General features: G+C 40.3%; 1 protein-coding gene across 2 annotated transcripts in view; it reads right to left on the reverse strand.

Moving 5' to 3' along the window:
• adamts17 (ADAM metallopeptidase with thrombospondin type 1 motif, 17) overlaps positions 1 to 16,060 on the reverse strand; it is a 93,015-nt gene that overhangs the window by 25,582 nt on the left and 51,373 nt on the right. The window contains exons 10-16 of one of the 2 annotated variants that reach the window (XM_044030532.1): positions 14,719 to 14,869; positions 12,751 to 12,852; positions 12,066 to 12,211; positions 10,986 to 11,155; positions 7,855 to 7,982; positions 3,403 to 3,523; positions 553 to 627 (exon numbers count right to left, since the gene is read on the reverse strand). In XM_044030532.1, the coding sequence (XP_043886467.1) occupies positions 553 to 627; positions 3,403 to 3,523; positions 7,855 to 7,982; positions 10,986 to 11,155; positions 12,066 to 12,211; positions 12,751 to 12,852; positions 14,719 to 14,869 (893 nt within the window). The remainder of the gene's footprint in view (positions 1 to 552; positions 628 to 3,402; positions 3,524 to 7,854; positions 7,983 to 10,985; positions 11,156 to 12,065; positions 12,212 to 12,750; positions 12,853 to 14,718; positions 14,870 to 16,060) is intronic. The other variant, XM_044030534.1, reaches the window with a different exon arrangement.

Consider the following 16,060-nt stretch of genomic DNA (forward strand, 5'->3'; position numbering starts at 1 on the left):
CTAAATGAACTAAAGGAACTGAACTGAATTGAATAGGTGCCTCATCAGTCAACATTGTTCTTTGGCTTCCGAGGTCACGATTTAATTCCCTTGTACTGAACAACATTGTGTTGCTTTAAGAGGCAAATGTCAAATGTGAAAAGTTGAGTTTTATTCAGTAACGCACGTGTCAGACTCTAAACTCGCAGCAGAACCAGATGTGTCGCGATGTTGGGAGTGTGAAGGTGGGCGTTTTACTGCAGACGACCGTTTCCTTCCCGCTCCACCACCGCAGGCGGCGAAGGAAACCGCCTGGATGAAAGGAATGCGTGCGAGGAATTCCTCGCGGCTGGGTTATGGGGTAACGGGGTCAAACAGCTGGTTACGCAACAATAACCAAGCTATGAGATTGAGATTATACCTCCCAGGGGAGCCCACGGCTAATTGCTTCACTCATCATCTAACTACAGTAAAAAACAACAACACTCCAGGCAGTGCAGGAAACACACACACACACACACATACACACACACACACACACACACACACGCACACACAGTGCATGCATCTTACATGAGAAACACTTGGGGACAGCTCTGGGTTTAGTCATCACACAGGTAGAAACCCTCTTACACTGCCTAGTGGTGACTGGAGGACAAGACAAGGAAGTTGAGGGGGAGGTCACATGTTCTGTGGACCACACCAGCCTGTGCGCACACACGTGCACACACACACACACGCACACACACACACACACGTATACACTTGACAGGCTGTCATTCCAGTAATTATCCCCTCCTCTAGCTCAGTTGGTGGCAGGCAATGGCCGATAATTCATTCAGCAGATTCTGTCACACTGGCTGCTGCAATATATAACCATAATATCCATGACCACAGCTGGTCACACAAAACATGACTCGGGATTAATGGGAGCAAAGAGGGCGATAATGAGGGCATGCGTTTCCTTTGTTTCTGGGTGATATTCTGCCAAACCAGGAGCCGTCGATCCACTGTCAGGTTATGTTTTATTCAAAAGAAGGAACTTAGTACTTCAACATTTAATTTTAATCACACTTGCAAAATGTGTTGTCATTTTTTCTATAAATTTGGTTTTAAAGTAACAGTTTATCACACTTGCAAAATTTGTTGTCATTATTTCTATGAATTTGGTTTTAAAGCAACAGTTTGTGTTTTTGGAAGTGTGTGTGTAGTCTTCTGCAGGCTCACTCTCGGTAAAAACATGGCTTGTTAGCCACTAAATTAAAGGCTCACCTGATAAAATCTATTCCTGCTTAAGGCTACACTATCTTACAATGATGTTAGACACTTTATTCCTTCAACTTTACAGCCTTTTCCAACAGAACAAATAGGTATTTGTTGGTTTAAAAACTGCTGACTCATCCACACCTAAGTCCATAAAAAAAAAACCTTGGATTTGACATCACAGCTCACAGTTGAGTTGATCCACTTGTTGATCCACTTCTGCCCCAATCGGTAAGTTCAAATGTGTTGTTTTGGGTTTGTTTTGGGATTATTTGGATTGTCCAACGTGACACCAAATTTCCAAGAGGAGCAGCAACAAAGCAGTCAGCTTATGTGTCCATGAACCAAAAATACTGACTTTCTCAATGGACTTTGGTGCGGGAGAATGAACATCATTTTCCAGCTGGAGCAGGCGGTCTAACAGTGACATAAAGTCAAAAACCTAATCCTAATATATGTTTTTTAAGTGATTCTGTTATCAGTGAGAGCAAGCACACCACGAATATGACTAATGTGTCAGTTACTCATGCAATCACCACTTCAAAAAACTAACACGATAAATGACAGACATTTAATCTCTGTGTCTTGTAGAATCAAGATTCCTCTGGATCTGGATCATGAAATCCGTGTTTCAGTTAGTCAGAACAGCTTTTTCCTGGTGAGGCAGTATATCATGGTACATACAGTAGACATGTGTTCTTTGTGTACAACCAACAGTCCTTTGTCAAGTTAATGGTGATGGAGATCATGAGCCAAATGCCCCCATTTGTTCAATAACTCGTTAAAAAACAAGCATATTAATCCTTAAATCCTATCAATTTTGCTTCCACACAACTAAACTGCATTCTCCGATTACGATTTGTAAGGAACATACATGTATTTCCTACCAGGAGGTGTAGTCTCCACAGCTACATGTTAGATGGTGAAATGACCACATACAAGCATAAACGTGCATCTTTTGAGCGAGGAGTGAACGCAGATTGTATTTATTTCCACTGCAGATAAAAGACAGATGTTAGCAGGTGTCAGTGGCTTTTTTTGACAATTGTAAAATGTGCTAAAATGAGGTGCTAATATTCAATATTGGTTAAAAAAAATTTGCTGTTACGTTACGTTAATGATTCATTAAGCACAGACTGGAAAAAGATGTGCATGCCAAAAGGGTCATGTGACCGGAATGTAAGTGAGGTAATACAGTGATCATGTGATCTACGAGGACCAGCAAAATAAAAGAGGGGAAAAAAGCAAAACAGATGGTTGTCATTTTGTAAAAATACAGTATTGTGGATGCTCGTTGTTATATACAGAGTCAGAGTAATTCTCTGGCAGACGTTAATGTGGATTTTTCGATAAATGATGCCAATGTTTTTTTGCTGAAACATCATGCCAATTTTTTTAAACTCCAGTAACCAGTTATTAATATACAACTTAAGTTTAAGTGACTCAAATAATTTGCCTACTAATAAATTACAATCAGCCAATGCCAATTATTAAACAACGGCAAATATTGGCCCGACTACTAAGCCCAAATGATTCACCGGTCTATCTCTAGAGGAAAAGACTTTATGTTACTTTGCCCTTACCAACTGCCTTTTATGCCTTAAACTAAACACATCCATGACCAGGGAGTTATTTTCGTGTTTATCATTTCAGTCAAACAAAAAAAAATGACACAAACATAATTGCGTTTCTGAAAATAAGTTTCTAAGACGACTTTATTGAGAGAATGCAGTTCAGTTGTAGGAGACAGTGTTGGCTGTAGGCACCCGCAAGCCAATTTACTAAAAGACAGCTGAACTATACACAAAACTGCCTGCAGTAGACTCAGATCAATACCACACACCAAGGACAGATCAATCATGGCCAAATTAAATGGCTCGGAGCCTTTAAAATGAAACAAAACTGGCTGATAATCCTGAGCAAAGTTCAGGGAACCAGTGCAAAAGGCTGCTGTATATGGAGTATACATAGTTAAATGATGACTCAACAGTCTGTGTCACATCTGCTGTATGTGAGAGTGTTTGAGCAGAATATAAATATTTAAATTAGACCCCTGTACTTAATGCCCAAATATAATAATGACAGCATTTTTATCAAGTTCAAACCAATGTCAGCCACTTTCACATCACCAGCACTGGTACTGAGCACAGACACACTCACCCATTCCTTTGGTGTGGTTGAAGTCTCCTCTCACGATCTTACAGGAGCGACCGTCTCCGTTACAAACGCCGCAGCGATCTTCTTTAGCCAGAGAGCCGATGATGCCGTCACAGCCGATTTTCTGACCACAACAGAGCAATAAAGAAAATATAAAATGGAGGTTTGTTGGAAACTTCCTGCCATTCATATTAAACCGCCGCCTGCATCAGTCTCGCTGCAATTTCTCTCTGGTTACTGTTTGTTGTCTTTCTGACATTGACTGGAAAATCGTGGACAGATGACGGAATCTGTCATATGGAATCCAGTGGACCTCTGTGTTAGGGTTGTCACTTTTTCCAAAAATCACGTTCAAATTATTACATGGCATGGCTATTCCTTAGAAAATATTCTGATATCACATCTGCTCTACCCACGTGAAGGCTCTTCTGAGGCTTAATTTGGGATGGAGCTAACACCTAAGCTAACACATGAGTCTGCAAATTTACAGATCCTTACTTTCTCATCAATGTAGTACAACCTGAAATCCCTCCACAAGCCACTTTTCTGATGCTTCGGTGCCGTGGTTGTTTTCTCTGAGGGTTTAGTTTGCTTGTGTTGCCCCATTTTCATGACAAAACTTTAGGTGAATAAGTAAACCCCTGTTCTGAAAGACGCTCTGCGCTTCTAGGCTGTGCATTTTGAACTCCAACCCCCTCAGGGTTCGAACGCATATCCAAATTTCGTGTATAAAGTGACAGCCCTACATTTTGGGGCTCTAGAACACCAGGGTAATGTGGACGACATGCGATCCTGGATTAATGTGTTTTTTTTAAATGGTAATGGAGTACTATAAATGTAGACCCATATCTGCCAAGAGTTGCGATACAATAACATAATTCTGTTTCAAAGAAAACATGTTTTTCATTGAAACGGTATAGACAATGCAATTGAGTCTTGTAAAACTGTAATTTGTGGGAGTCTGTGTGGGAGCTTTTTTTTTTATCACCTGCCACAAATTACAGTTAGTGGGCAGTGACGAGTGCAGATTCCGCAAACATCTGCTTGGTGACACGGAGCATTATCTTGCTTCTAGTCTCCTTTAGAAGATGTAAAACTATTGTAGTAAAGAAATGACCATGGTCAGTAAAAATACTCAGACTGTGGCCTTCAGACAGTGATTGATTGGTATTAAGGGCTTAAAGAGTGTTAAGAAAACATTCCCACATCATTACACCTCCATATGTTTTTCCAGTCTTGAGCTGTCCAGTTATGATGAGTCTGTGCCCACTGCGGTGCAATCACAGGACCATATGGTCGTCTTCAGCACGGGGTCCTCTTCCAGCCAGACGCAGTTTATTATCGGGGCTACACTGAATATATTCCCCTCCCTCTGTTCTCTTCCTTCTACGCTTTACAGTGTTTTCGTAGTATTCCCAAGTTTCACATGCCAGGCTCGGACAAACGTGCACCTTCTGTAACCTCCTCTGTGTCTGCAGCCCCTCTACCTCCCCCCGTGATGAGGATGTTTGAAGTTGCCAAAGGCAAAGTCAGGGCAGCAGAGCATAACAAAGCAAAGAGACAAAAAAAACATGGAACCCAGTTTGATTAGCCTACTGGTCAGCTGTGAGGCTGGGCCAAGTCCAGAAAGTATGGGAGATAAATTGAGGAAACGGCTCATTTCTGGTACTGAGCTTGGCAAGTGTGGAACTCAGAACACAAGATAAAACGTTAATTCCTATTTTGCAGAGTTTACATATTTATATGCCTACAAGCAAACTGGATCGTCCTCCTGCGGAAGTTGAGCAAGACTCTGGATCTTTCTTCAGAAGTTTGCTGTAGGCAACTGGACTCATGTGAATCAAGTTGAAGAGGTTTCTTCAGTTCTGTGCACAACATGGAATATGTGGAGCAGAATTTCTGCATTTGTGAAAGTGAAAGATGAGAAGTGAAATGTCTTTAACTTTGCTCAAACAAGTCCAGTTGTCTACAGCGAACTATGACCTGGATGACTGGCAACCATCAGAGATAAGACTCTGAAGCCTAAAATGCACCTGACAATGAGTAAAACGATGCTGACAACAGTTTAGATCTGGTGTGGAAGAACAGCAGACCACACGGGAGCCCCATGAAGTACACACTGGTACAAAGATGGGGTTATTTGCTTCTTTAAGAAATCACACGTTAGAGCTGTTTGCTGTAATCCAGATAATAGGGTCAGAATAGGACTGCAGTGATTAATTGAATACTAAATTAATCATTAACTAACCATAAATAAGGCATGAATGGCTTTTTATTTGGGGTAACTGTGATACTGCAGATTGAATCCATGTTCTGTAGGTAAGTAGGTTGGTAGGTCATGGGGTACAGAGGCAGATAAGTAGGGGGTTCGTAGGTAGTAGGGTACATTAGTAGATAAGTAGGTTGGGAGGGGGGTACGTAGGTAGGTACTTATTGAGGTAGACAGGTAGTGGGTAAGAAGACAGGTAGACAGTTCCCTGCAGTACATTCAAGTTCCAGTAGTGCCGCAGCATAATATGATATAACATAATATATCACAATCACATACGCACAAAGACACAGAAAATATCGTGAAGGTATAAGAGTGAACAAAACAGAATAAAACAATGTGAAATATATAAAGTGGGTATAAGATGTGTACTAACGTTGTAGTGAACCCTGGAAAGAAAATAAAAGGTATCCAGATGAGATGGGAGAGAAGACATGACCACAGCTGAAACGGCACTAAAATGGTGTTTTTACACTGTGTTGTTGAAATGCATAAATACAATGAGAAGGGGACACAACTAGCACATGTAAAAGCACACACTCACACATGCAATGTGTTCTTCAGCTGTACTGGTTCTAAAGGATCCTGCAGATCCACGAGTCACGGCTGAAATGTGAGAAGTAAGTATTTTGTGAGCACATGTGCGTCACCATAATTGCATCCATATTTGACTTTCTGGACTAGCCTCTCGCCCGCGCTCTCTCTCACTCTTTCTCTCTCTCTGCTTTGGCCAGGAGGACGGGGAAATTCCTCCCAAATGTACCAGCATCCAACATTTGCTAATAAACACAAAGACCGACTGTAGTCACAATATTAGATCCAAATAAACCCCCTAACTCTCCCCCGGGGAGCAGTGCGTGGATTCACTGCTAACTGCTAATTCTCCTGCATTGATCCCTGCTGCGACCTCTTTCACCGCTCGGCACTGGGATCATAAGTTTACTTGTCTGTTTATTTCATGACTCATGTTTTTTGGGGTTTTTTTTTGTTTCCAGCCAGTGATGACTCTTTGATTTATGACCAACAGGTCATCATGCAGCCACGACATTGGAGAGCCTGACTGATGATGATGACAGCTGATATCATCATTGTAGAACACTAAAACCAATGACCTACTTCAATGTCACGTCTGGACTGTACTCTGCTCACTGAAACGGAGAGACCTTCCAAACCAAACAACATCATTCATCACTGTCGTCCAAAACAAGACACACAAACGATACAACGCCCCATTGACCAGAACAACATTGTTTGCGGAGGATTTATATTTGTGTTTTCTCATCTGTCATTTCTGTGATCAAGGCTTGCACAACTTGATTATAAGGAGAAAGGCAGAGGAAAATAGTCGAGTAGGCAAACAGCCCACGGTTTAGTAAAAACATGGCTGCCAGTGGGTACACAAGGAAAATACAGATTGAAGCCAATAATCAAAAGGCTAACCCAAATACAATCCATGCCAGCTCAAGTCTACAACATTTTATAACTGGACACTCAGTTTTGTAAACTGCTCGCTCTCCCACACCAAAGTCCATAGAGAAAATCAGTATTTTTTTTAACCATGGACACAGGAGCTGCTAAACTACTACTGTCTCATTTAGTAAATGTGCTTCACTTATGAAAACACAAACAGATCCAAGTCACAAAATAGCAAATATGAACTTAACAGTGGAGGCAACAGAGAATCAACAAGTCCTGAGTGCTGTGATGTAAAATTGATGGACTCTGGTGCAGGAGAGTGAGCAGCTTTACAATGAGAGACGTGGGTCCGTTTCCAGGCCAAAAAGGCTGTCTCACAGTGAGATAATATAGCAAACATATTCTTAAAATATCTTTGACTTAGCAAATGAAATGAAAGGATGAAACACTGACAAACAAAATCACCAACAATGAGAACTGTCACTTTGGAGCACACATGATTGGCATAAATTATATTTCTGGCATAAAGACTGACCTGATCCCAATGAGGCAGAACCTCATTTCTGAGGAACTGGTTACATTTAAGACTAAGATTATTATACTGGTTAGTGTGAGGTTTAGGGTTAGGCATTAACTGGTTATAGTTAAGGTCAGGAATAAGGCTTTGTTAAGTCTGTCCACATGGATGGAAGTCCATGCAGAGTGCAAATGTTGGATGCTTTTGAGTAATAACTGCACAAACTTGTGTGTGTGTGTATACGTATGTGTACCTGACACCTCCCATTAACACACAGGTCAGCCTCATATGGTCCACAGGGCGTCCCATCCATCACTCTGTCAGCCATCAGTGCGGGAACATCTCGACCCACTGGGGTGCAGAACAGCGCACATGGCTTCTCTGCACACACAAACACAATATTCAATGAAATCAAAACTTTTCCTGTTTAAAAAGTTCCAGTGTGTACAATTTTTGGTGAAATATTTTTTTGTGTTTAGGATTTCTGAGCTTTTATATACACTTTATGGAGAAAAGTATAGGGACGCCTGACCATTACACCAACATGGGACTGTAATGATGTATTCAAATACATATACAGTACTTTAATATGGAGTATTGAAGTACTGTAAATATACCACATATAAGTGTTTCTATCGAAATTTCTGCCCCACATTGTAAGAACATGTGCTTTAAGAACAACAGGGATTGGATTTAGGAAGCATGAAGCTAACATGCTAACACACATACACTTACATTAACATCAGGAGCATATCCCAGGCTAGCTTTTGTTAGCCATAGTTAGTAATACAAGTTGATAACAACGCCTACATGTTTGTCTGTTTTTTGAGCACACAAACCGCGTAGCAACAAGTCCACGTATGAAAATGAAACAGTACAACGTGTACGACTGATTTACTGTTAAACAAATAACATAGAAGTGCAATTTACAGTTAAAGTATGGTATGGTTGTATGGGTGGCAGCCATCTTAGACACACTTCTAAATGCTAATATCTTCTGATATAGCTGCTTGGTGTTGGAGCTGTGTTGTGTTTAGTTAAAGATGTTTTAGGAGCATTTAGCAGAGTTTCTTCACATGCTAACAAGGTATAGCTTGTCCATACTGAGTGCCGGACATGAATTTCTGATCATTTGGCAGCAGAACAAGGTAGCAACACAATGAACTGTATGTGTGTGTATACTTCTTAACTGTCAAACATATCTTTGTGGGGACATTTTGTCTGGGTCCCACAACTTTTAAAGGGCTTTTTCAGGGTTAAGGCCAGGTTTTAGGGTTAGGGACATAGCTGTGATGGTTAAGGTTAGGTTAAGTGGCTAGGGAATGCAATAAATATGTATAAGGTGTCCTCACTAAGATATAAATACAAGTCTGTGTGTGTATCAAGTACATTGATATTAATGTAGGTGGTGTTCCTGCTGTGGGGTTAATACTGTTTAAACATGTAAGTGCTGTTTGTTTTGCAGATATTTATTGAGCTGTTTAAGTGGCAGGCTATTTAATCTATGTCGCTTGGTAAAGCTGCTGTTTCCATGGAACCTCTTATTATTCATTGCTGTGGGTCATTTGTGTTTAATACACCCAGTCGATTCTACTCTGGCTGAACTATGACAGTTTATATATAAACTGTATTCACAAGCTGCAAAGTGCCCATTTAGAGAGATAATGTATATTATTATGTGCTGTGGTTTAGAAATGAGCGTTCAGGCTCTGTGTTCATGTGTTCCCAATAATGTTAATGCAAACCCACTTTATTTTGTATTCTAAAAATATGGCCATTATCATGTTTTCTTTTCTGTCTAACATGTACTCAGAGAAAATCTTAACTGATCTACAGTATTTTTAAGTAACAGCATGGGATCCAACTGTCAATTATCAATCTGGTATCTACATTGATCAGTGTTTTAATCCCTTATCATAGACAATCACAAAGTTTAAAGTGATATTTGATGTGTTTCTTCCACTTGTTATTGTAAGAGAACTATCCATAAAAGCTAAGGAAGAGCACTGTATCGTTAAACTGATTCCAAAGACACAGAGGAAGGAAGGAAAGAAGGAGGAATGGCATTTTTCTGTCTACACAGAATCACATCAAAACAAAAGTAAACCACTCCCATAATTAATTAAAAGCAAGACAGCATTTGTTGGACAGATGCAGTGGCGTGAGCAGCAGATTCAGAAACCTGGCAGACGTTGTTGTGGCGTTCAGATCCATATCAGTCCACTTTCTTGAAGGCATTAGGAATCAAAGTGAGACAGAAATCACATGGATTTCACGCGATTCTGACTTTAATTCTTCTGGTCGGTGATACGACACCTGCGGAGGCTTAAAGTATCCAGCTTTTACACATGACCTGTCCCACGTCCATAACTGTGTCCCAGTTTAAAGAGTTTGTCCATGACCCAGCAGCAGCAAAGTAAAAGACATAATGTTAAAGTGATAGTTCAGGGTTGTGCTTGTATGAGGTATTTTTGCCTGAAGCTAGAAGTAAAGACTTTGACTTTGGTTTAAAATTAGACAAAAGGAGACTCTGTCTTTGTCACTGCAACCGCCTACATTTAGGAAATACAGTCCCTCCCAAGAGTTTATGTGTATGAAAACCTGGACACTTTTAAAAAGCAACTAATACATTTCTGTTTTTTTAATAATGGTTTTCTCATGTGTTCTCATTACACGTCATGCATACAGATCATTCTCTGTATGTTTGCCCCGCGATGGACTGGCGACCTGTCCAGGGTGTACCGCACCTTTGGGATTGTGGAGGATAAAGTGGTAGAAAATGAGTGAGAGTGTTTGGATAGTGTACTGTTTTGATTGGCTAGGTTCAAAGCAGCAAAGCAACAGCTCCACAACGCATTTTTGTAAATGCTTGACATCACCCCATTTGAAGTGAATGAGCAGCATTTCAGCTGCAGACTGTCCAAAAAATTGGAAGTAGTCTTCCAGTTGCAAAACAAACTTCCATTTTGAAGCATCAAGTTTTACTCCTGCAAATCTGCAGACGTCAACTGCAACCAGGCTCCTATTAGATGATCACTCTCCACTTATACATGTTGTGCTTTCCCTCTTAATGTGAATATAATTTACAAAATGTATATCATATTCTATAGAGCTGAAACTAGTACATGAGATCATTAACTCCTCAGTAAAAAGGGTGTTGATGTTATAAATCAAGTGAGAATTAGAAACTTATTTTCACATAGACATTTCATTCAGTTCTTGTTGTCGCCCCCCCTCTGGTGGATAAGTGCAACTTCCATCCAACAAGGGTTAGTGTTCAGGTGTGAAAGGTGAACCCTAGCCCAACCAATTTTACAAGTGTGGTTAAAATTAGTGAGGTTCCTCCATAGGAAGCAGGACAATGTGTGTGTGCGTGTGTCTCACCATCGTTAATAATAGCCATCAGCATGCTGCCCTTCTTCTTGCTGGCGTGTCGGTCGTAGGACAGACACTGCAGGTCTCTGAAGCTGGGCGCCCCCTTGGGACAGGGAGGACCTTCACAGGCCTTGTGCTCCACACTGGTCCTCTGACAGTGTCGTCCACCAGGACCAGGCCTTTACACAAACACACAAAGACAAACACAAACACTGCAATTATCTATATATACACAGTAGAGCACAAAAGTCTTGGGCCACAGCTAGCTTTATTTTTATATTGCAATTTTTTACTGGCATTAATCAGAACAATTGAAGCTTCAATTTTTAGCTCGTGATTTGCTAATTGGCTTTGTTTCAAACTGCTGTTTTGAAAAAATAATGATTGTTTAAGCTCTGCTCCACGCACCAACTCAAAAACCTGTACAGGAGTTTGGACTGTGATATACAGTATTCTGACACAATATTCAGCCATATACATTCATCACTGAAAATGATGTGTACTTTACAAAAACCTGGACTAAAGAGCCAAAGTTCCTGGATCTGACTGATCTGTAATATCGTTAAAATAAAGGAATAAACTCCATCACTGTGTGGTCATTAAAGCAACCTGCCAAATAAAACTATTCGGCTAAATTGCACTCGTGATGTCAGAGTTTTGATTTGCACATCAGACAAATTCCTCTTCTTGGCGGGATTGTTATGTCTCTGCATGTCGTAAAAATCCTGGATCCAGATCCAGGATATATGGCTCTGGGCATGGAATTTAAATCACAATCACACGTGAGCCTCGTTACGTGATGATTTCTGCGCCCAGATCTGTGCTGGTTTGTACGACAGTTTAGATAAATGAGGGCCTGTGTGTGCGTGTGTGTGTGTGTGTAATAGTGTATGGTACAGACATTTCTGTGTGTAAAACATAATAATAAAAGCATATTTGCATGAGTCAAAGCTGTCAAACAACAGAGAATATAACATTTGGAGCATCTGTTTCATAACATAGCTGCACAGGCAGGGATTGAAACAAATGTGGGCTCATTTTCTCTGACGGTGCACCGTGGACAGACAGACAGACAGACAGGTGACATACGGAGGGTTGTCACATTTCCTCTGTCTGAATTGGACTCCAGTACCGCAGGTCCTGCTGCACATGCTCCACTGGCTCCATGGACTCCAGTCCCCATCCACATGCTGTGGGATGGGAGTCTTACTGACACACTCGCCTGCCCTGCACCACTGTAATTCACACACACACACACACACACACACACACACGGAAACTTCAGGTTATTTATCTATGCGTTTCCACAATAATTATTTATTATTAATAAACTATGTGACTTACTATTCTAGGTCTGTGATTTATATTCCTCCAAATACTTAAGATGGCAAAATTTGGATACTGAGAATAGATCATTTTGAACATCTCATAGTTCATGTTGGTCAAAAACTGTATGGTTTTCATAGCATAATGGTGCATAAACGTAATGTAGAGAAAGAATAAGTCATGTACATGTACTACTTGAGGCAAAGGCCTTGCTTTTACAGAGGCTACAATCTTTCTCTTTGTCCATGTTTCTACCGAAAGGGCGAATCAGCCAGAACGCGTGTTTCAGATTTTGAAGCCAAAGTTAACTGTACAAATAGAAGAAGAATAACATCTTTAAAGGCCACTGTAATTTCCACCTTTTGTTCCAATCTCCAGTTTCACCACTAATTCTAACACACTGGATCTTTAAAGCATGTCGACATGCGTCTTCTGTCGATAGTCCTACCTTGTCTGCTCCACACTCCGTTCCATCCAGAGGAGGATCCAGTTTGGTCTTACAGGAGGCATCGCCCTCGACCAAACACCACAGGCCAGCGCACATCAAGTGCTAAAACACACATACACACAAACAGACAAAATGTGCATGTGAGAGACAACGATTAGTCACATAAACACTTCCATTCACATGTCAGTGTAAGGACAGAGTCACGTCATCCTCACCAACAATTGTGTCTTCATTTACTAATGAATCACATTTGTTTCTGCCGTTTGCTCTCATTTTTTTTTTGATCAAAGTTCAGCTTCTGTCACTGAAAACCCCAGCGTCTGATGTTTCACATTTAAGGAACACAAGGAAAGTGAAGGAACATCTGTATATCTTGCTAAGCTTTCATTAAAAAAGCCTGAGACATGGACTTCTGTCCTAACTGACAACATGGCTGCCAGCAAGGAAAAACAGATTTTAGCGCCACAACAAAAGAACCACCTATTAAAATCAACCATATCTTAAGATTATGTCTGATGCGTTATCTCACTGAAAAAGAGCCTTTTCTGACGTGAAACTCATTTTGTTAACCGCTTACTCTCCCACACCAAAGCCCATAGAGAAAATCAGCATTTTTAATTTGCGAGGACACTGACACATACATACCGTCTGCTGTGATATAAAATCGCAGATTTTCTTTATGGACTTTGGTGTGGGGAGTGAGCAAGAGGATACTAAGTGACACAAACTTAATTTTCCCAGCCTGGGAAAGTAAGCAGTGAACATATTCTGAAGACGTCAAAGACCTAAGAAGGCAGAGATTTTATTAAGTGAGCATTTTATTACGTGATTAAAAATCTGTTTGTCTTTGTTTCCTTGCAAACCGTCATGTTTTCATTGAGAGCAAGCCATGAAAACTAGCTCCAGTCTTAAGATTTAATCCTATGTTTTTTAAAAAGCTCTCTGAAGTGAAGGTACATACAGTATATGTACATTGCACACTGTGAGCTCCAACCAAATATGTACAGGCCTGGAGAAGTAATAAAAACAGCTCAGCTTAGTCTAAATATTAAGTCTATGTTCCGCCAGTCAAATGACAGAGTTAAAGCTGAGAATGTGAGTGTTTTACTTTACTGAAATTATACACGTAGGTCTGTTTATTAAGTTACTCACAGGTGCAATTACGAGGCAGCGACCTGCTTAATATCATGCTGCAGTCACAGATCTCCTGCCACTGGAATCTCAGGTATTTTTACGAGTTAAAAAAAAAAACAAGACAAGCCAATAAATATAAATGTAACGATGAACGCATGTTTACAGACGCCTTGAGCTTCACGTCTATAAAAGCAACTGTACATGAGTTGTACAAAAGGAATTTATCAGAAAGAATAAATTGACAATAAAAAAGACGGGATAAAAAAAATGGATGCTGGCTTCAAATTGAACTAGGGCAGATTAAATAATCTGTCCAGACTAAAATTACAATATTCTGTGGGTTCCGCCATTTTTTCAAAAAAGTCCCCACTAACTTTCCACTTACAATGTCCAGATTAATCTTCAAACCAACTAATTTTATCTCATTTAAAGATAAAATGTGCTTGGAACCAAAACATGAAGATTCAAGATTCAATCTTGAATCTTTTGAGTCAGTGTGCTCGGAACCAAACATGAAGTTATTTTATGTGTGTGTGTTTAAGTAAAGACAGGAAGAGCGGGGGGGAAAGGCTAATTCTTCATTTTCTACTGGTTAATTGGTTAAATAAAATGTGAAAAACGTCAAAATTATGACAAAAACAAGAAATAATTCCTGAAACAAGTCATCATATGGAATTAAAAATATAAAGTCATTATTATGAGAAAATGTCAACATCATGTGGCAAAGTTGAAATGAATTGCTATTCATTTTCATTTGATATCATCTAGTTCGGGTTAAGACATGTAAAGAACATGTTAAGGACTACCAGCATGTCTGTGGGGATCGTGTTGTACCTCCATGTCATTGCAGAATGTGGCGTTGGTTCCGAACAGGATCTGACACTGCTCGTCCACACTGTAGTGCATTCCGGGCAGTTTGGGCGGCAGACGGACCTGGTACCGACTCCTGGGGTCTGTGTGCAGGAGGCAGCCGCTCGCTTTGGACCTGGTTGAACGAAGGAAAAAAAAAAACATCCATACCACATGTTTACAAAAGAACCTACAGCTAAAGGACATTCAGAGACCAACACTCGACATTTAGAGACAACAACAATTTACGCACCGCCGTCACCTCCCGTCCTGACATGTGTATGACGCCGTTTGAAACGCCTGTGTTTAATTTCGGTTTGGGGAGAACGTGGAGTTTCAAGGGCGGTTTGAGATCGTGGTGCATAACCGTTGTAGATAAATGTCGAAAAGTTGAAGAAGATGAAGATGAACAGAATCTACATCCTGAAGAGAAGGTCTAGAGAGTGTACAACCGGCGGGTTTGTCGTATTCCGAAAACTATTGTGTCAATATTTCAATCAGCCAATCAGCAGGCAGCTTCCTAAGGCCCGCCCATTGTCAGAATCGCAAACAAGAAACCACAGCGCAAAGAACAAATCAGGGAGCCCAAAGAACAAGTGTCTTTTCAAAAAAATAAAATACAATATTTTATTTGCTTCTTAAAGTGTTATTTGCTTTGTGAAAAGTGCTATATTGGCGCAAATCAAATTCCATAGAAATCGCCCATGGTTTGTCACAGACTTGATCCGATCGCTTACTGTGAAACTGAATGCTTCTTAAAACACTTCCATGCTTAAAAAAAAAAATCGGTGGAAAACTACTTGTAAAGAGGATATGACGGAATATTTACACATATTTACTGCTGGTCTATTGGCGCGGGATTAGTTTTACCTTGGGTAATTTTTCCAGACCTTACCCAGAGGTAAAAGTCACCCAGTAATGATTTTTGACATGACGAGCTCATGAGCTTTACCTCATGTAAAACTAATCCCAATCCGAACAAGGCTTTAGTCATTGGAGTTTGACTGAAAACACAAACAGCATCAGAAGTTAATTCTACTGCGCAAAAAAACCCCGGTAGCCCGCCCCTGCTCTGCTGCTGTATACACACAAACGCTCCCTCAGTTCGCGTAAACCAAACAGATGCAGAATGACAACACAAGTTGAATGAATGAATGAATGAACTACATTTACCAAAGAAAAAACAACAATAAAACAGCCCCAAAAATAGCAAACAAACAAAGCAAAAACAGAGAATAATAATAAAAGTTTAGATAAAGCAGATTTAGAGAGGTTGCAACGCTGCATCTGCACATAAAAAGGCTTCAGTGTCACAACCAGTTTAATG

Source organism: Solea senegalensis, linkage group LG7 (assembly GCF_019176455.1).
Source record: "Solea senegalensis isolate Sse05_10M linkage group LG7, IFAPA_SoseM_1, whole genome shotgun sequence".
NCBI lineage: Eukaryota > Metazoa > Chordata > Actinopteri > Pleuronectiformes > Soleidae > Solea > Solea senegalensis.